The sequence below is a fragment of the Boleophthalmus pectinirostris genome, unplaced genomic scaffold (assembly GCF_026225935.1).
Source record: "Boleophthalmus pectinirostris isolate CB_2022bp ecotype Guang Dong unplaced genomic scaffold, ASM2622593v1 HiC_scaffold_1, whole genome shotgun sequence".
In the NCBI taxonomy this organism is placed as follows: domain Eukaryota; kingdom Metazoa; phylum Chordata; class Actinopteri; order Gobiiformes; family Gobiidae; genus Boleophthalmus; species Boleophthalmus pectinirostris.
The window spans coordinates 5,206,304-5,228,839 of NW_026570970.1; the positions used below are offsets into that span (position 1 = coordinate 5,206,304).

The 22,536-nt window shown below is 41.4% G+C and overlaps 1 protein-coding gene across 1 annotated transcript in view; it reads right to left on the minus strand.

Annotated features, from left to right (window-relative positions):
• The window catches only part of LOC110159509 (contactin-associated protein-like 5), a 195,472-nt gene that overhangs the window by 96,537 nt on the left and 76,399 nt on the right, over window positions 1-22,536 (minus strand). Inside the window, exons 4-6 of the mRNA XM_055150873.1 lie at window positions 19,014-19,161; window positions 9,634-9,837; window positions 3,845-4,173 (exon numbers count right to left, since the gene is read on the minus strand). Of these exons, the coding sequence (XP_055006848.1) occupies window positions 3,845-4,173; window positions 9,634-9,837; window positions 19,014-19,161 (681 nt within the window). The remainder of the gene's footprint in view (window positions 1-3,844; window positions 4,174-9,633; window positions 9,838-19,013; window positions 19,162-22,536) is intronic.

Sequence of the window (22,536 nt, forward strand, 5' to 3'; positions counted from 1 at the left end):
ACCAGCAGCTGCCTAAAATGCTGGCATACGCTCAACTATCAATGTTTTTATTTTTTTATTTTGCGTGTATACATAGCGTATTCATAATGAGTTGGACGTATAAATGACAAATTAGTAACTTGTATAGAACGTTTTGATAACTTATATGGGTCCGGTCAAGTGGTAACGGAGGGAAACGGGCAGATTTTTGACATTCAAATGTCTCTTATTCAGAAACTAGAGGGACTATTGAAATAAGTAAAGAATCAGAATGTAGGAAAGAGTTACACTCCAACAGGGTCAAGTTAAACCTGTGATATTCTTTCAAGTTGTTGACAAAAAATTTAAAAACTCATGTCGGTAACGGAGGGAATGAAATATGCAGCACTTTTTGGGCAATAAATCCAAACAGTGATAACTCTTGGTTCTCACTTACATATCCTTAACAAACTGGTTTGAATATTTGCTTCATATAGTTTTCTACCATATGGTACAAGATTAGGTTGAAAAACCTCTTACTTTTTGACTTCATGAGATTTTTTATGAAGAAAGTTCATGGTAACGGAGGGAAAAGTAACGGAGGGAAAATTGTTCAAACAAGTAGAAGGTGCAGGATTTTACATCATTTGTCGCTTTTTTTCTTCCAAATACTTTAATATTACTTCAAAATGAAAGGAAACTATTTCTATAAAATATGTCAGTCCTTCCAAGCAAATTTTTATCATTTTAAATACATAAAAAAAATAAAAAAAAAAAATCATGTCCTTTCATCAACAGTTCAAAGATGGAATAACACAAGATATGATGGAATACATCCATTTATTTACATGATTTGCAGGTCTTTGGGAAATAATTTGGGAAATAATTTTTGTTCCTTGTTTCATACATGGTCTGTTTAAAACGTATGTAACTTTAGAACCAAAAATGGTCCAGAAAAAAGGTCAACAGTTTGATAAACTAGAATACATATGTATCTGTTCAATACATTTTTATATCAGATGCATTAACTTGAATTTTTGGCCTTGTTCTTTACTTTTGCTTGACCTTGTTTTTTGTGCTGAGACTCTAGTTTAGTTCTGTTTTGTGCCTTTTTGTTTGGTTTTACTTTGGGGGACTTATGTAGTTTTAGTTTTGTGTGTCCCTTAGTTTAATCACCTGTTTTTTTATACAACTGCGTGACCTATTTTTTTGGCACAAAACTTGTATATTAATCCTGTTGTTTTGTTTCTTTGTTTAGACAATTTCTGTATATATTTTAATCTGTTTTATTCATTTATCTTTTACATTCCCATTAATTAAACCATATTTAATTTATTCCATTCTCCATCTTGGTATTTTTGTTACTTCCCCAGTACTTCTAACAGAGCTGGGTCATAAACATTACACCATCGATCCGAAAACAGCGTAAATGGGCCCTTTAAGTTACACGGTGAACACAAACTGCCGCGTTGCTCTCGCAGTAATTCACAAACGTCTCGTGTAATGTCACTAGTAACAGTTTTGCGCGCTCTCTCTCCCGCTCACATGTCTGACGGAGATGACGGACAGCTGGTGTCTGGCGCAGCAGATTTGTGTTTTGAAGTGAGTCACGGAGGCAGATGGCTAATCAACCCTCGAGCATCATCATGGAGAATTAGACCGGTTTAGTTTGAGACGTGCTTCTGATCAGCGGCGAGATGAATGAAACACGAGCGCGGCGGTGACAAGTCTGACTGGCGTCGTTTGTGTGATGCCCCGTTTCATTTCGACGCCGGAGCTCGGAGCGTTTGGCGATAGACCCTTCAACAAGTGACACGTTTAAGGATCAGAAAATATTACTCCGTTTTCTAATCTGTGTTATAAAGTTGTTTCCTCGTCGCAAACAGACCTGGAGTTTTGTTTTGTAATTTGTAATTGTGTTGGTGCAGCATAAACGCACCGCTAGGCCTCCTTACGTTTATATATTTTGGCCAATTTATGATCGAAATTCCTTTTCTCGCTCGATCTTTTTTTTTTTTTTTAGTTACTATACTTAACGAATATTATTTTCACCATCATCATTTCATTTTATAATTTTTTACTATTTATTACAATCTCAAAACTTCATTTTAAAGGCATTTCCTTGTTTAATAATAATAACAGTATTTATAATATTAGTAGTAGTAGTAGTAATAGTAGTAATAGTACTAATAGTAGTAATAGTAGTAGTGGTAGTAGTAAAATAGTAGTAATAGTAGTAGTATAGTAGTAGTAGTAGTAGTAGTAGTAGTAGTAGTAGTAGTAGTAGTAGTAGTAGTAGTAGTAGTAGTAGTAGTAGTTAGTAGTAGTAGTAGTAGTAGTAGTAGTAGTAGTAGTAGTAGTAGTAGTAGTAGTAGTAGTAGTTGCAGTAGTAGTAGTAGTAGTAGTAGTAGTAGTAGTAGTAGTAGTAGTAGTAGTAGTAGTAGTAGTAGTAGTAGTAGTAGTAGTAGTAGTAGTAGTAGTAGTAGTAGTAGTAGCAGTAGTAGTAGTAGTAGCAGTAGTAGTAGTAGTAGTAGTAGTAGTAGTAGTAGTAGTAGCAGTAGTAGTAGTAGTAGTAGTAGCAGTAGTAGTAGTAGTAGTAGTAGTAGTAGTAGCAGTAGTAGTAGTAGTAGTAGTAGTAGTAGTAGTAGTAGTAGTAGTAGTAGTAGCAGTAGTAGTAGTAGTAGTAGTTGTAGTAGTAGTAGTAGTAGTAGTAGTAGTATCAGTAGTAGTAGTAGTAGTAGTAGTAGTAGTAGTAGTAGTAGTAGTAGTAGTAGTAGTAGTAGCAGTAGTAGTAGTAGTAGTAGTAGTAGTAGTAGCAGTAGTAGTAGTAGTAGTAGTAGTAGTAGTAGCAGTGTAGTAGTAGTAGTAGTAGTAGTAGTAGTAGTAGTAGTAGTAGTAGTAGTAGTAGTAGTAGTAGTAGTAGTAGTAGTAGTAGTAGTAGTAGTAGTAGTAGTAGTAGTAGTAGTAGCTGTAGTAGTAGTAGTAGTAGTAGTAGTAGTAGTAGTAGTAGTAGTAGTAGTAGTAGTAGTAGTAGTAGTAGTAGTAGTAGTAGTAGTAGTAGTAGTAGTAGTAGTAGTAGTAGTAGTAGTAGTAGTAGTAGTAGTAGTAGTAGTAGTAGTAGCTGTAGCAGTATTAGTAGTAGTAGTAGTAGTTGTTGTTGTTGTTGTCGTGGTCTGGTCCTGGTCTCAGTCCCGGGCCTCATTCCTGGTCGTGTTCCTGGTCTGGTCCCGGACTTGGTTTAATCCTGTTTTAGTCCTGGTCTCAGTCCCGGGTCTTACAGTTTAAGTCACGTAAACGGGAAACGGTCGTTATCAGTTTTTTCCATTTTTCATTTAAACACAAAATTGAAAACAGAAAAAAAAAAAAAAAAAATTGTTATCTGTTTTTTTTTTTTTTTTTTTCATTTTGGTTTTGGAGACAAATAATGAAGAAAATATTTGTTTTTTCATTTTCTTATTTTTGGTTTTATTTTGAAAAACGAATGAACGAATGATACAATAATAATAATAATGTCGGTTCCTGGTCTCTGATTTTATAAAGTAAATTTCCCCCAAAAAGTGCAACTTTTATTCCTGTGCAACTTATATATGTTTTTTTTCTTCTTCATTACAATTTTATTTTATTTTTTTATACTCTGGAGCGATTTATAGTCCAAAAAATACGATATATAGTGGAAACAGCCTCAACATGTCTTCTACGATAAATGATTGTACGTAAAGCAGATAAGTGTACGTGTAAGTGTGTAAATGTACAAATGACGCAGGATATTTTTGTTTTAAGTTTTGTAAAGTTAAGTTGACTTCCCTGAAAGTGACGCGTGAAGAGGAACTGAACTACCAACCTCAAAATGACTAATCGATTAATTGAACATGCACTTCCTTCTTACCACGGAGTAGATCTGGGGCTTGCGTCTCTTGGCCAGGTCGATGATGTTGATCCCGTTGTAGTACAGGTTCTCGATGCAGCCGTGGAAGTTCTTGCGGAGGAAGGTTCCTGGTTTTCCGGGCAGAGGGATCCCCCCGAAGCTCAGCTCGTAGTCCACCTCCAGCGAGTCTCCCTGCCCCCTGGTGGTGAAGTGCTGGCTGTGCGCGTCCACCGTCACGTTCACCTGTCGGTTGAATCGCTCCATCACCACCGTGTGCCAGTGCTGGTCGTCCAGGAGGCTGCCCACGGTGACGGCCGCCCGCCCGCTGCTCAACCGCAACCTCGTGTCGTCTGCAGGGAGAGGAAAAGGTGTTCTACATGTGTCTCTGTGGTGGAATGTTCAGCAGTTACCACGGTGACACAGTGCACACATTAGAAAACACGGACAAAAACGGTTTAAGATTGTCTGAAAACTCAAGAAAAAGTACAAAATGGATTTAAACGTTAAGCACATTTTCAGGAGGCTGTGATTAATACAAGGGTTCCTGGTCTGTCACCTGCCTGTTTCCATGGAGATGTCATTACATGTCATTGGAATGTCCCACAGTGTGACATTAAACATCCATCCATCCATCCATTTTCTTCCACAGTCCAAGCACGGACTTCCAGACTTCTCCCATCCCAGACACTTCCTCCAGCTCCTCCGAGGGAACCCCGAGTCGTTCCCAGGCCAACCCAGAGACATAGTCCCTCCAGCGTGTCCTGGGTCTTCCTCGGGGCCTCCTCCCGGTGGGACATGCCAAGGAAACATCTGGAACAGATGCCCGAGCCGCCTCAGCTGCTCCTCTCCATGTGGAGGAGCAGCGGCTCTACTCCGAGCTCCTCCCGTGTGACTGAGTTCTTATCTCTAAGGGAGCGCCCAGACACCCTGAGGAAATGAAACTCATTTCGAGCGCTTGTATCCACGATCTCGTCCTTTCGGTCACTACCCAAAGCTCATGACCAGAGGTGAGAGGTGACGGTAAATCGAGAGGTGCATTGTGTAGCTTTTCTGGAGGAGGGTCCGTCAAACGCTTTTCACCATGGAGATGTTATTTGCTTTGCTTGAAATGATCGACCTTCATGTAAACCAAACCAGACCAAGTTACAGGTCAGGGGTCTCATTTGTAAAGTAACCGTACGTACAAAAAAGTTACGCACGTGATTCTCTACTTTATTTTTTATTTTTTTTTGTTTTTCTCTAACCCACCCTAACCCATATACGATATTTTTACTCCCTTACAGTCACACAATAATGCTACAAGGTGAACAGGTATACAAACCCCCCCAACCCAAGAAAAAAACAAAACAAAATATATAATAATCATAATCACAATCATAATCATAAAATCATAATAATAAATTATATAGGATAAAGTAGTTATAATAATTACATTAATAACAATACAAAAACAAAATATATAAATGACATACATATACATACATAGACATGAATGCAGCACACACACGAGCACATGCGTACACCTGTTCATCCCTGTATGTGCGAATATGTGCACGTGTATATACACACACACACAATTGCATACCGTATTTTCTGGACTATTAGACGCGCTCTTAAGCCTCCAACCCCATTAAAAAATGACCGCGCCTTACAATCCAGAGCGCCTCATACATGAATCCACTCGGGTGTCCCAGCACGACTTCAGTAAACTACAAAGCCACAACACCCGCAGAACACACAAACACACCCACGGAACGGAGAAACGAACCGAAAAAGCGAGCGCAATGTGCCACTTCTAGACACGACTGAACAACTGAGTCACTGCGAACACGCCGACAATCCAGCGGTCCCAGACAGCACCCTCCCTGCATGCTAGAGATGCGCGGATGGGCTATTTTTTCATCCGCAACCACGACACAAAACTCATCATCCGCCCACTATCCATTTGCACCCAAGGTTTTGACCAATTTTCAAAACCGCACTCGCCCGCCATCCGCCCATTGATTTTAGAACAATCATATAACAAACAAACTAAGGAGCCTCGATAAAAATGCAAACTCTATAGCTCATTCATTCCAACATTCGCTCAACGTGCATGTTCGCATTTTTAATTGTCCATAAAAAAACGCCGCTCGTTGCTCAGGGTTTAACTCTCTGTTCGGAGCCTCACCGTGAGTGCGTGGGCTCAATAAGCACGACAGTTTGTTGCTCAAGAATCGTGGCTTTATTTGCTTCCTGACTCGCTTCGGTCGCCTTCCTACAATTCATTTCACATACAGTAAAACACCCGTACGCTCCACAGGCCCATTCAAGAAGCACTCAGTCACGCTCACGCCACACGCCACACGCCACTTTAAACATTGCACATAGGAGTAAAGACACATATCTCATAACACTTAACAATATAGGCTGTAATATATATATTTTTTATTTGAGTAGTTAAACCGCCACCCGCCCAAATTTAATAAAAATATTATTTTTCGTCACGTCATCCGCCCGACCCGCAGTTTAGCCGCGGACACCGCAGCCGTAATGCGCATCTCATCACCGTGAGTCACCGTGAACGCGACAAACAAACAAAACCACTGACCCATCCAACTGTTGTGTTTTGTTTAAAGTCTAGTGCGGTTTATTTGTGAAAAAAGTTCGAAAATAGACCATTTAATGACAGTGCGTCTTATAATCCAGAGCGCCTAATAGTGCAGAAAATACGGTATTCATATACTTTCTACATACACACATACCCTGATATATTAACTAAACTTTTGACACAAAGATCTGAGGTCCAGTCTGAAAACTCAAGATGACACAGAAGTGAGCAAATATGAGAACATGTGTAAATGTGTACATTTGCGTTTTGTCCCTATGAACATTTTTAGTAGGAATTTTATGTAAAGTTTTATAAATCCAGATCTGTGGAGAGGTCAGAATGTTTGTTTTTCTTGGTATTTTTGAACTATAACTGTAATTGAGTAAACGTAAGGCGGAGCTGTTTAATGTCACACTGTGGGACATTCCGGGCAGAGCAATGACGTATCCTTAGAAACGAGCAGGTGACTGACCCCCGACCGAAAAAGTTACACGGCGCACCTTTCAACAAACGCGACGAAAACACGTGTTCCTCCTCTTACAGTAATAAACCGTTTAATTAAGGCCACCCCCCGCTGTTCCGCGGACACCCTCCCCCCGTGCGAATGCTGCCGAGTGCGTCTGACCTCGTTTTGGTTTGTGCGTTTTCAAAATTTGAACAAGACGAGACTCATTTTGTGAACTGAATGGAGCCGAATGGAGACGCAGAAGTAATGCTTTGATTCCAGCTCGCGCATTGATTTGCTAATGCGGGCCGTTTGTCTGTAAATGTCATCGTTATTTAGTGATTACAAAATGAGGCTAATTATCCGGGGCTCAACCTCAGCAGATCATATTAAAATTCACTCGTAATTACTGAAGGAAACGCAGCTTTGTCTGGAAAATGCAGTTTAGTTCAGCAACTGTAATGGCTAAGAGGATTTGCTTAAAGAGTTTATATTACGCTTTTTTTCTGAGCTCTGTTGTTTTTCTAATGTTGTTTCCTCGTCACAAACAAACCCGGAGTTTGTGTTTTGTTTCATTCACACGTTTAACTTAGAAATTCTGCATATTTAGGCCACGTCCGCAAGACAATGCTCCTGGATTTTTTTTTTTTTTTACGGGCTGAAAAGAATTCGCATCCGCACACGTGTCAGATCAATAAATAGTCACGTCCAGATGAAAACGGCGCGCTACATCTGCCACACCTGTATGTGGCGCTGTAAACAATGATAATAATGTTTAATGATGCAAATCTCATCACTGTGGTAATTTAGCCGCTTTTAGATGTATCTCAGAAATATAGTTTTTCTGTTTTGCAAAGTTGAACATACCGTATTTTCCGCACTATTAGGCGCTCTGGATTATAAGACGCACTGTCATTAAATGGTCTATTTTCGAACTTTTTTCACAAATAAACCGCACTGTACTTTAAGCGAAACACAACAGTTGGATGGGTGAGTGGTTTTGTTTATTTGTCACGTTCACGGTGACTCCGGGCTTTGTTCAGTTGTAGCGCATAGGGAGGGTGCTGTCTGGGACCAACCGATCGGTCGCAATGAATCAATACGCGAGTTTCAGCTGACGTCATTGTTATTAAAAGCCCACGTTGCTGCTGGGAAGTATTTTGGTCGGAGGCGAGAAACACGGTAGCGTCAAACACAGTGCGTAACCTCGCGTATTTATCCCCGATAATGGTACATTCCTGCTGCATTATCGGATGCACAAATAGAAGCACGGAAGAAGGAAAATGTCTTTTTCGTATTCTGAGTGAAAAGAACCGCTAACGGTGAATTAAACGGCTTTCAAACATCCGCAGAGCAAACGTAGAAGATCCTAACAAACCGTGGACTCCAACAAGTTCAACAACACATCGAGACTCTTGGAGGTTTTCATCTTTTCTGCTGTGAATGGCCCAGGAGTTTCCACCAAGTCATTGTGGATATCGCCCAAGTGAATATTTGTCCAGGTAGTTGGCGATTCTGACCAGAAATTTGGTTTGGTCCACCTTTTGTCGGGGTTGAAAAGGGTGATTTGTCGTCCATCGATGCTTATGACCAATTTCTGGTCAAATGGTCTTGGGTCCTCTGCCGTTAGAGTGGATAAATAACCGGGATCAATACCCTTTACTTGTTTTCTCGCTCCGTCCGTTCATGTTGAATTAGTGTTTCTTGCCGCCGACCAAAATAATTTTCAGCATGTGCTTTTGTCAACAATGAAACTCGCCTATTGTTCAGTTGTGACTCAGATTGGCACATTGCACTCGCTTTTTCGGTTTGTTCCTCCATTCCGTTCCTCGTCGGCGTGGAGTGATGAGTGTGTCTGTGGGTGTGTTTCGCTGTGCGGTCGCTGTCTGCTCCGTGTGTGTTTGCGGCTTTGTAGTTTACTGAAGTCGTGCTGGGACACCCGAGTGGATTCGTGTATAGGGCGCTCTGGATTGTGTGGTGCGCAGTCGTTTTTTGATGCAGTTAGAGGCTTAAGAGCGCGTCTAATGACCCAGAAAATACGGTAAGTTTTCATTTTTAGCCATAAGATCTGGATGAGAATTATTAGAATAACTTGGTCTCAAAATCCTACAACTTAATTTCCCGTGTGTAATCTTTGTTATTGATCTGTGTGTGTAATCTGCGTGGTGCGTGTTGTTAGCATTAGTGTGTGTCTCAGTTGCTGGGCGACAGGAGCAGCTCCGTGGGCTACACCTGTCACATTTCGGCAACGCTCTTGCGGTCTGTGGAGGCCAGTTCGAGGGCTGCCGGCTTCGCTGCATCAGAGGACCCTGGCAATGACGGGGTCACGACGTCATCGTTTTCCAAAAGTTGTGGTTTGCTCATCCACACGATAACACAACACCGGCGTTCACAGATTTCTGCACTCTGGAACCCGTTCTCATAAAACACCGTTTTACCCACCCGAAACATCGTGTGGACGAAAGGCCAAAACCAATACAAACTTCACAGTTTCGACCAAAAAACGTTGTCATGTGGACAGACCCTTAAGTTGTGTTCTTTTCTCAAACTGAAAACACTCTGATGCGGTTCAGCTTCTGTTGGACTGAGGCCCCATCCACACTAATACTTCAAGTCATTCAAGTCATTTTCATTGTGGATGCAGAGTTCGTGCAAACTTATCTGACATACGCCAGCGTGTTTGCCAAATTTTTCACGTGTCGGCATACGCTGGCTAAATCGTACTACATTATCCGAGTGTTCTTCGACCCCTCGTTGCTTGTGTGTGGTACTGACCCAGGTTGAGGTAGAGAGCCAGTTTGCCCCGGTGCAGTTCCAGGGTGATGTAGTCGCCCCTCTGGCCCTCCCCGTGCAGAAGGACGCCCTCTGCCTGTCGACTCTTGAAGCGCAGCGAGATCACGTCCTTCACCGTGGACATGGACTTCTGGTTGAACCGGTACAAAAGAGCACTGCGCCCGTCGAAGTCCGCCACGTCTGACTCTGGAGAACACAGAAAGAGGAAAGAGAAAGGGTCAGAAGCTTTACTTTTCTGGTGAGATAAATGTCCAAAGAGATGAGACACAGGTTAAAGGGCAAACCCTGTGTCATTCATTCATTCCTTTTTCAAATTAAAACGACAAATAAGAAAAAACAAACAAACAAACAAAAAACTATGTTCATCATTATTTGTCTCTAAAACGGAAATGAAAAAATGGATAATGATAAGTTTGTTCAGTATTAAATTTTGAGCTTAAATGAATAATGGACTGAACCAGGATTGAACCAGGACTAAGTGTGGGGACGGGCCCAGAGGTGCGCCCACGTAGACTGTCGGGTGATCAGGACTAAGACCAGAACCAGACCTGGACCAGACTGGGACTGAGATCGGGACCAGACTGGGACTGACACCAGGACCAGATTGGGACTGAGACCAGGACTAAGACCGGGACCAGACTGAGACCGAGACCAGGACCAGACGGGACGAGACTGGGACCAGGGACTGAGACCAGGACCAGACGGGGACGAGACCGGGGCTGAGACCAGGACCAGATCGGGACCAGACCAGGACAAGACTGGGACTGAGAGTGAGACCAGACCAGGACTTAGACCAGGAATGAGACCAGGACCAGACCAGGAATGAAACCCGGGTTTAGTCCTGGTTCAGTCCTGGTTTAGTCCTGGTTTAGTCCTGGTTCAGAGCTGGTTTAGTCCTTATTTGGCGCAAAAGTCAGGGCATTGCAGTTTAATATTTGATAATATAATATTATATAATTATATTTTATTTAATATTTCATTATTATTATTATTATTATTATTATTATTTTCTTTCCATGTATTCTTACTTTGATACAAATTCCATGTGAAAAAAAACAAACAAAAAATGCATATATATATATATATATATATATATATATATATATATATATATATATATATATATATATATATGAATACATTGAAAAAAATAATAATAAATAAACCATGAAATGTGGCTAAATGTTTTTATAATGTTAAATTTCGGACAAGACACATTGTGAATGAAATTATATTTTATTTGATTATTACTTATTACACATAGATGATTAACTTCTATTGGGCTTTCAGTTTTATGTTGACCTAGAGAGATTAACAGAACATACAAACCCCGCCCCTGACCGCGAGTCTCTTATTTACACCCCAGGCTCCTGCACAGGCTGCGGGCGACGTGTCTTGCCCAAGGACACAAACTCAAATGCAAATGTCGCTGTGAAACTGGTAGGAAATTAAACAGCGCAGATCGTTTTAAACCTTCGGAGAATATTCCAGAACCTCGCTTTTTCATGTTCTCTGACCTCTCGCTGACGCCCGCAGGCGAGAACACCTTTACAATATTGAATCTGAGATGTTTTTGTGAATTAACATTTTGATTAAACTAGAACCAATCAGCAAATGTTAACACAAGCCTGAGGGGGAAAAGGACAATTTTAGAGTTTGTATCTCTTGAATCTTGCATGTTCTCCCTGTGCAGCGACGTGCGGTCAGGTGAGACAGGTGAGGCCCTTTTTGGGAATAAAGAACATTTCTGTGTCTATAAGAATACATTTATACTTTTTATAGTTGAAATATGTTATTAACTTTTTAAATGTTTTTATTTAAAGCATGCATACATTTTAAACATTCTTAAATGCAAGATTATACGTCCAAAACATCCATCCATTTTCTTCCGCTTATCTGGGGTCGAATCGCGAGGGCAGCCTAAAACACCTCCCAGGGAGACGCGCAGGAAACATCCGGAACAGATGCCCGAGCCACCTCAGCTGCTCCTCTCCACGTGGAGGAGCAGCGGCTCTACTCCGAGCTCCTCCTGTGTGGCTGAGCTCCTCACCCTATCACTAAGGTTACGTTTACAAGTGAAACGAATCACCGTATCGGAAAGCACATCGTTTCTGTGTCTGCAAGCCTTCCCTGTCCACACAGCTTTGAGCATATTTGTTTATGTTTTATAGAAAGGAAACTTAAAACCACATGGCTCATTTGCATAAACTATCAGCACTGAAAAAACGGCTCGCTCCTTGTGCGCTGATGCAGTTCAGTTTTTGTCAGACTAAAGGACATGACTCAGTGGAATATGAGTGTTCTTTCTGTGGCAGAGGGGTGTTCTGCAAACCGTGTCTGAAGTTGCAGCAGCCGAGTTTGAACCGAGGAAATTGGTATTGGTGAGTGTAAAAACAGTCTTTTCGTGGACCATGTACTAGCAAGTAGTTCTAGCTACGCTGTTTCCCATTTGTCTCTGGTTTGTTTAAACTGTTTTCCACAATAGCGTCACATGACCGATGTCACAAACCCAGAGAATCAGGAAGGAACAAGTCACAGTGACGTGGTTCAATAAGGACGAGACTAGAACTCCTACATCAGCGATCAGATCCCTTCTCAGATGAATTTGTGGGAGCTGGAGGCACCAGATTTTTCTGTCTCTGGAGCCGTTTTCCATTGGATTAGTGTGAACGAACACTGCATCCACAATGAAAACAACTCGAGTACGTGCTAGTGTGGACGGGGCTTAAGGGAGCACCCAGCCAGTCCGCGAAAACAAAAAGAGATACATATATAATAATAATAATGACAGAATAAAAATAAATCATGAGTGAGTGTTTATGTGTGTGTATCTGATCCCCCAAGTTGTTTCAACATTACAGTGTGTTTTTCACTTGTTTATGTCACTCGTCTTTAGTGCGAATGATCCAGATTCAAGACTCCGCTCTGTTCTTTACATATGTATTGGCAGGATTGTTCTACAGGAAGGACCAAAAAAGAAACCTTTGACTGTCTAAATCAGGGGTGCTCACACTTTTTCAGCATGCAAGCTACTTACAAAATGACCATAAAGATCTACCTAATACAAAACCAAGCAAACTGCACTGAAACACTCTGTGCCCCTTTTTTGGACCCACCCCCACAGTTTGAGAACCTCTTCTTTAAGAGAACTTCCTCTGGCACTTTACACAAAACTGTGAAAAAAGTGAAGGAAGATTTTTAAACCTGTTTTTTAAAGTTCCAAACTGGAGTTACATTCTTTTCTGGTTTTGCAGTGATATTTACCAGCCTCTGCACGTTTACCAAACCAAACGCACATCGTGACAAACACAGATGCATTTGTGCACTTTTGTTAGACAAACTTCAGCCAAATGTGGCAGTAGGTCTGTTCTGTAGATCCGCTCTATGCTGTAGACCTGCTTTGTGCCAACACTGGAACACAAATTTAGATTCGTTTTTGCTTCACGTTTGGTCTTGCTCTTCTAATCAGCCGCACTGTGGGAGGGGCTTGTGTTCGCTGTACGCAGGAAGGAGCGAGAGAGCGTGAAAAGGCGAGGGGCGGCGTGCTGACGTGAGGCAGATGGACAGGTAGGATGTTTAGGAAGTTGAACCTGCCCTGTGATGCACGCTGGTACACGAGGGCACACGCTGTCGCAGACGAGCCGTGCATAGGGAGCGTGTGTGTTTGTGATGCGCCGTAGAGTCTCCGCGGGTTTCAAATGAGCGCACAGGCTGCACTGAGACGCCCCACACCTCGGTACAAGTTTATTGCCAACAGCAGCGGCCGCAATGAAATATGATCGCACTTGTTGAGTGTCAGACCTTGAGTGAGAGACAAGACCGAGTTCAAACGCAAGTCTGAGACGAGACACGGCGATCTACCCACACCACCTTGGCCATCGACTGGTAGATCGCGATCGACGTATTGAGCACCCCTGGTCTAAATCATCCCGAGTTTGCAGTGAACATTTTGTATGTGGAACGTCATCAAAGCAAAACACGCTCAACCTTAGTTACGAATTTAAAAAGTCAACGCCAAAGCGAAAGGGTCCAACTGTTCACCAAGAAACACCTTCCACTGCAAAGAGACCAAGACGTGATGTTGCTGTAAAACCACAAGAACAAGAAAGTGCAGCTCAGTCTGTTTGTCTTCTGCTCCTCTACATTAACAAATGGGATTCCGCTTTGTCGTCGCTATACGTACAAAATGTTCTCTGGAAACTCGGGATGATTTAGACAGTCAAATGTCTTCCTGTGGATCAGTCCTGCCCATCGCCTTCACCTTTCACTATTTTTCAATTCCATTGGGAAGAGAAACAGTTTGAACGGAGGTTTACAGTCACACACATCTGATTCCCTTTTGCATTTATGGAGTTCACAAACAAATTTCTTGAGCCGTTTTCCGCTGTTAGGATCCAACAACCACACAATTAACGATGTCCGAATCCCAAAACTAAAATATGACAATATCAGAACCAGAAACAAAAGTGATATGGTTCAAAAGACTTGAAAAGAGTGGAATCCCAATAGACGCATCCCACTGGGAAAACAAACATGCCGATGTTGATGCTCACTTTTTCGGAAAATCCTTCCCAGTATGAATTGTGACGGGAAATCCGAAATTCGTGATGCATGTATACCACACAGACAAAGCTACGACAACTATTTGATGGATCCTCCAGCCGCAAAGTTACACAATGAACCTTTAAAGTTCAGTGTTAGTACAAATAACGCCTAGTGTGTACTTTAAACCACTTTAGTCGGGTCCACATGTTCCTCATCTGTTTGCTTGTGTTTACCGCGTACGGAGGGGCAGTATTTTGAGCTGCAGTGGTTTTATTTGAGATTCCTGTTTTAAAGCGCTCTCTCCGGGGGCCCCGCATACATTTATGGATTTGAGACCGCAGAGCTATGCATAAAAACCACCTTCTGTACGCCGCCCCACACAAATTTCATTACCTGCAAATCCCCCCATACCCGATGAGTAATAACAAATAAGACGCGCAATATTGAACCATAGAATAAGAATCAGAAAACGCCGAGTCTCTGTATTTATCAAATCCTGCCTTATTAGAAATACTGTATTATGTTTTACTGTAGGGACGTCTGGTTTTGTTTGCTTGTAAACAAATTGTGTAAATGTATTCATGAATTCCCAGCGCTGGGTCAGTACAATTTAGGAGTGTAATTAAACTGCCTGCGTGCATTTTTTCATATTAAAGGTCTCGTATTACGCCAAACTAACTTGAGAAGATTTTCAATACGCTGTAATTCCGCTTCAAAAAACTCTATAGTGGTTTTGTTTGTTTCATTATTGTTTGAGTTTATGTCTCTGGAGCAATGTGGTCGACTCCGTTTAGTGTAGCGAAGACTGAAGTGAGCGATAAATCGGCGAAACGGAACAGACATTTCACAAGAGGATGAAACCAACACAGACGAGAGAGCAACACAGGACCTCAGTCCGCTGTACATCCGTCGTTTTGTTAACTCTTTCCCCCATGACGACAACATTTGACGACCCTCCCTGTTTCCTTGTTTTGACGCCTCCGCTGTCACTAAAGACGTGATTTGACGACCATTAGACACGGCTCGGTTTTTCACGTGTAAACAGAGGCCACTACAACCCACACTAGGCTGGCCAATAGGATTCAAGGATGTGTTTTCGCCGATTTTTACCGAAGTTAATCGAAGTAGTGACGATTGTAGCTTCCGGAAAAAACACAACATGAAACACGTGCAAAGGAAAGACTGCGACGCACAGTTTTAGAAATAATGAGGAGCGGACGTATTTTATGGATAAGTTTAGAGAAAGTGACTTTTATAGATTCAAAGTGATGATGAAGTTGATTGTAAAGTGGAAAACAGCGATAATGACGGAATTTCAGAGAGTGAAACTTACGAAGGTGAGAACGCCGCTGATGCGTCTGTGTGGAGTCCTGCGATATCCGAACAAACTATCTGGGACTTTATACTCGATTATGAACCAAAATTGCCCTGAAATCTGGATGTTTCTCAGGCGAGTCCTTTAAAATATTTCAGTCTTTTTTTCCAAGATGCGATGTTTGACAGAATCACTACAGCAACAAACACTTATGTGGAGCTCTGCACACGAGAAAATAACCAAGATGACAAATACTGGACACTCACTGACGAGGAAGAGTTTTATTATTATATTATTATATTATAATAAGCTAAATGAGTTAAATAAGTTAAATGGAAAAAAACAAATTAGGTGCACACAGGTGAACAACAGGTAAAAACAGGTGCACACTTGGCTCTACTGTATCTGGTGATATGAAATCTGTTTAAATACTTTGACAAAGTATATTTAATTTTTTTTAATGAATATAGTACTCAGAACATGCAGATAACAGATGCTGAATGTAGTTTTTTGTTTTCGATTTTGCACCTAACCAGGTAAACTCTCATTTTCATTGAGCTGTTATAAACCTGTAAATGAGTTGAATCACATTTAAACATCCATAAATGAAGAGTTCAGAGTCTGAGGTTTCCAGAAATACAAATATGTCTGTGCTTCAATTAAGTTCATGAGTGTGAAAATCATTTATAATCACTCGTGGAAGTTTGTTTTCTTTTATGCAATTATGCTCTAAGGGTAGAACTAGTAATATATGTATGGGTTGTTCCTAGTCGGCGTCCAGGGGGGAAAGAGTTAAAGGGATAGTCCGGAATTTTGCACATAGGACCTCATTTCCTAGTGAGTCAGAGTGTTGGAGACGTGTGGAGACACTTTTGAAATATTCCATCCAGTCCTTGTATTTGCAGAGGTCACTGGTGCTAGATTAGTGCATGTCAATGGCCATAATTATCCTGCCACTAAAAACAGTCTTATTATTATTTGAATAAGTTTAACGATTTAAGGAAAATCTCTGATATGTTTTTTAGGGTTAAGACTCACATCCATGCAGCATTTAATTACTATTGTGAAACATGATGAGGCATTGACAGATCTTTAGAGATGTTTAAATTTGTTTTGTTATCAAAAACCCAATAAATCTGGCTTTGAAAGATAAAATATTGTATTAACTTGGATTTCAACCACAGGGAGCCCACACAACCCTTACATTCTCAAGGAGAATGGTCACATGACCTCATTAATGCTTTGGAGTTTATGAAAAATAGTTGTTCAACATTACAAAATGGATAACTAAGAACATTAGACTGTAAGAAAGGGATTATGCAGTGTTTTTTTTATGCCAGCCTCATTTTCATAAAGTCCATTTTGTGACATGCACAGTTCTCGGCTCCAGGGTCGACTTAGGCTTGGTTCCATATCCAGAAATATAAGTCCTGGGGGTGTTAGTAATGTGTCAAAATGTCATGCTTGTACCATAAAAGCAAACTATTTTGGTCCTTAACAGCTCCAGTATTACACCAGACTGTCTATGTAAATGTCTGTGTCGACAGAATAATGTTTGAAATAAAACTAAACTTGCATCACATGAATTGCCGCATGTTGAGGGACTATTTTTTCATATATCAGTTCGCCGCTGCCGAGCTTTCTGTGAAGAAGTACAACTCACTTAGCCAGACTGGTGCCACCTAGTGCCTCCGCTCAGTTTCATTTCTCTCCAGCAACTAGGTCAGGAATCGGAATACACTAGACGGTTCTTAAAAACCCCGGAAGTGTGAGTTCGGGCACAAGCCAATCAGCGAAGAGACAGACATTCTGTGTTGGCAACTATTCCCGAGATCAAAGATTTAAAGCCGAAACAAAGAGAATGATTGGTGGATTTTATCAAAGGAAAAGATGTTATTGCCCTTCTTCCTTTTGAGAAAATTTGGGAAAAGCTTAATATACCAGTTAATATATCAGTTAGCCTCGTTAGTGGAGCCTTACATACGTCACGACTAAATAGCAGCAATTGGTTAAATAATAAAAAGTACACGCCTATCGTCAAGCGAATGAATCCTAACGCTGCGAGGTCAGACGGTTTCTACGAAGTGAAAGCAGCTGATGAATCAGGCTACAACTCGCTGCTGCTGCTGCTCAGACATAAATCCTACAAATGAAAGGTTGATTTTATTTCTAAGTTTGTCTAGTGTAATAATAGATTTTCTTCAGGTGTTTTGTGGAGTGGGTAAGACTGTTGACATGCACCAGTGACCTCTGCAAATACAAGGACTGGATGGAATATTTTTAAAAAGTGTCTCCACACGTCTCCAACACTCTGGCTCACGAGGAAATGAGGCCCTATGTCCAAAATTCCAAATTTTCCCTTTAACAAAAAAATAGCCTCTTTAATGCTTTAAACTGATGTACAGCATCATGTACGGTTTCACTTTCGTGGAAACCATCTGACCTCGCAGCATTAGGATTCGTTCGCTCGACGGTAGGTGGGTACTTTTTTAAATTTAATCGCTGCTATTTGGTCGTGATGGATGTAATGCACCGGAACACTCAGTGGTGTCCAGATTCTAGGCTCTTGAAGCGCTTTACATCAAAGAGCCACTCACCCATTCACACATTCAGACATCGGTGTACGCAAACTCTCAAACTGACTGAGCTACTGTTGCCCCGTGAATGTTCTGTTACTAGAGCCATGTGTTCATGAGTCTGGTGATGGTTTAGATCAGGGGTGAGAAACTCATTTTGGTCCGGGGGCCGTATCCAACCGACTCTGATCCCAAAGGGGCCGGATCAGAAAACTCATGTCATATAAACCCCAAAAATAACAATAAGTTCAAATATTTGTGCAGAGAAACACAAATCTATTACAGAAATCTTTTTTAATTGATGAACTCTTTCTTTTACAAAATATTATAATATTATGAACAACCTGAAACTTTAAGAAAAATACAATTTCAACACAAAGTTTTAACATGAACTTGTGTGCATTTCATAGAATTTAGTCATGCTTTCTTTTAGCTCCTGAAATTTGGCAACTTTTATCCTGCACAAGTGCATTAATATCAGACACTATGTCCTGAGGAGCTGCTGCTTCAGAATGTCATTCAGGTGCTTGTGTGTTTGTGTGTTTGTGTGTTGAGCTTTGAGCGCAGCTTTGTTTTATTAATGTTCATTACTGAGAAAACCTGCTCACAAAAAAGTAGTAACTGTAAATCTATTATTTCTAGTTGCATGTCTGCGGCACATCAGAGGTTTTCACTGTGAATGTTGTGCGAAAAACTGCAAATTCTGTCTTCAGGTTTTAAAATATAATTAAAATATTTTAGTAGAAAATCAGCCGAGGGCCAGATTAAAGGTCTTGGAGGTCTGATTTAGGGGCTTAAACACTGCACAGAAGAAACACAGAGTTTTATCTATGATGCAACAATCCAGAATAGATTAATAAAAGTTAACAGGCATGTTTCAGACGGGGAATAACAGTATAATGATAATGGTTCAGAGCTGTACTGACTGTAGGAGCAGCCGTAGACCTCCAGCCTGAGTCCGATCCAGCCGCTGCGGTTCCAGTCGACGGGCACCAGGCGGAGGAAGCGAGTCCTCACAGGCTGAGACAGTCTGTTCTGTACCACGCCCTCTGCGTTCGAGTTCCCCTCAAACGTCTGAAACACAACACAGACACACAGACACACACAGGTAAATATGGAGTCAAAAGACAACTTTACGATTCAGTCTTAGTTTGATCCGAGTGTCGTCCTGAGGAATCACTCAACTTACAACATGTTTCCCATTTAAAGGACATAACAGTGGCTTCAGCAGGTGTTTTTTTTTTTATTTTTATATACGTGACCAAGGGTGTAGGTTTAGTCTCAGCTTTGGTGGGGACATCTGCAGCTAACCCACCCTCCAAACTTTACTTTTTCCTTTGTTTAAGTTTTTTTCCCAAGTTTTTCAGTTCGCAAAATGTACAGTTTGTGTCCATTGTTCTTCTAAGATGATTGTTTAGCGGAAAAGAGCGATGTAGAAGTTTGTATCAGATTTCTCTTTGCTTGAGACATTTGTGAGGTCGTGTCCGTACATTTTTCCATGGAATATTGTAGCGTCGGGGTCTCACAGCGCACGAGTAGGGCTTCATTTGGGAGGTGCACTTGTGCTGATAGTCGCTCTTTTTCCGCGGCGACTCATTTTAAGACGAGATTAACTGAAGATGAAGCCGAGTAAGTTTGTTTTGAAAACTTTTTCATATATCTCGATATATTTTGCATTATCTCAATATATGATATATATCCCGATATCTGTACAGGAAAAATTTGGGAAAAATGAAGCACCACATGGCTAATTTGCGTAAACTAAGCTTCTTGTGCGCTGATGCGGTTCAGTTTCTGTCGGACTAAAGGACACGACTCAGTGGAATATGAGTGTTCTTTCTGTGACAGAGGGGTGTTCTGCTGATGGTGAGTCTGTTCTGTGTTTCTGTCGTGTTGTAGATGGTTCATGTTAAACTTTTCAGAGATTTATTTATTTATTTATTTGAGACAGCGCACAATTTTTACATTAACCTTTTTTACAGGAGAGATGTTTGTACATCAGGTTGTAGGTGCCTGTCGTCCGTGAGCAGATTCATTGTTTGATTGTATTTAACTGACCTTGAATATCAACTGTTCATGGAGACCTGTAACATGTTTTGGGTTGATGGGGGAAACCCGAGCGCCCGGAGGAAACTCATCCAGACACAGGGAGAAACATGCAAACTCCACACAGATTTTTGCTGTGAGGCACGTCGCCGCCTAACAGACCGTATAACAGATTATACGGTCTGTGCGTACGATATATATTCGTATAACATATATTCTAGCCTCGTAGTGTTTTGGCGCCGGATCAGATCTGTAGGCACCAGATCGTTCCGTCTCTGGAGCCGTTGTCCATCGGATTAATGTGGACGAACAACGAAAACAACTCAAGTACGAACTAGTGTGGACGAGTCCTTCTACACATCGTCCATGGAGTGAGAATAAAACATAAGTACAGTATCTAAAAATAAATATGAACACGTAAAAGAGAAGCTCGTTACAGCGATATTGGCAAACGCTTCAAAATATGATTATCTGGGTGCTTGAAAACCGTATTCTGGGCAACAGTTCTGTCCAGTCCAGTTTTCTTTTGATCACTTCGTCAGTCCCGAGGTAGAAAAACACATAAAATCCAACTGCCAATGTAAACAAGACACACAGATCAATAATTATAGATCACATCCCATGTACAGAGCAGCAGCGCTCACCCGCCCTCAAACATGTCATTACAACTTATATATTATCTGTTACATAAGGACGCGCAACAGCTCACCTTTATGTAACAGACACGCCGGTGTTTCTGTCAATCACATCATCTTAGCACGGTTTCTGTATAACTGGGACATACTGTATTTATATAAGCATATTTGTGTTTTATTTTTCTGAAGTATAAGTTGCACCAGCCCAAAAATGCCTTACGAAGAAGAAAAGAAACATATAAGTCGCATTTTTGGGGGGAAATGTACTTTATAAAATCAAAGACCAGGAGCCGACGTTTCCTGTGTAAAGTCAAGTTGTAGTAAAAACAACAGAAGAGAAAACATCAGACTGTTAACGTCACATATGAACAGTTCTTCAGATAAACTATAACATAAACAACAGAACAGAACAAGTTTAACCAAACTCTCCATCTCACTCCAAATCACTAAATCCATTCAATTCTTCATCCTCGGTGTCACTTCTGAGCAACTCGGCCTCGACCTCCGGAGGTAAACAGAGCGACGCACCAGTTCAAATTACAAATATAGCCGGAAGCGGCGATGATCGGCCCTCGCTCACACCTACGCCACGCCGCACCCTGCATATGCCCCACGAATGCACCTTATAGGGGAGTTTCATTGTTGACAAAAGCGCGCGTTGCATGCTGGGAATTATTTGGTCGGCGGCAAGAAACACAAATTCAACATGACGGACGGAGCGAGAAAGCACGTAAAGGGTATTGATCCCGGTTATTTATCCACTCTAACGGCAGAGGACCCAAGACCATTTGACCAGAAATTGGTCATAAGCATCGACGGACGACAAATCACCCTTTTCAAACCCCGACAAAAGGTGGACCAAACCAAATTTCTGGTCAGAAATCACCAAACTACCTGGACAAATATTCACTTGGGCGATATCCACAATGACTTGGTGGAAACTCCTGGGCCATTCACAGCAGAAAAGATGAAAACCTCCAAGAGTCTCGATGTGTTGTTGAACTTGTTGGAGTCCACGGTTTGTTAGGATCTTCTACGTTTGCTCTGCGGATGTTTGAAAGACGTTTAATTCACCGTTAGTGGTTCTTTTCACTCGGAATATGAAAAAGACATTTTCCTTCTTCTGTGCTTCTATTTGTGCATCCGATAATGCAGCAGGAATTTACCATTATCGGGGATAAATACGCGAGGTTACGCACTGTGTTTGACGCTACCGTGTTTCTCGCCTCCGACCAAAATATTTCCCAGCAGCAACACGGGCTTTTAATAACAATGACGTCAGCTGAAACTCGCCTGTTTTCAAAAGGACAGACGCAGAAACGAGAAAACCAAAATCATATCTGAGGGAGAGGCGCAAGAAAAACAAATGTGCAAAAATGAATCAACGTAAAGATTTTGTCACTTACTCGACCAAAACGTTTACTCGAGTAAGAGTTCTGTTACTTCGGTGAAAAAAAATGACTGAAGGAGTAAAATCCAACGGTGAAAGTGTAATTTCTTGGAGAGTAAACAACAAACTGTGCGGTGGATTGATTCTCCTGCTGAAGACGTCTCTGCCAAACAACTACACCTGTAATCCAGCACAGAGCCACTGCTGACAGGGCACCTCAAGGACACCCGCTCTCCCCTCTGCTCTTCTCCTCCTCCTCTCCTCTTTCTCTTCCACCTTCTGCCCTTTTCTCTTCTGTTATCTTCTCTTCTCTTCCACCTCCTACCCTCTCCTGTTCTCTTCCCTTCCTCCTCCTCTCCCTGCTCTCTTCTCCCTTCT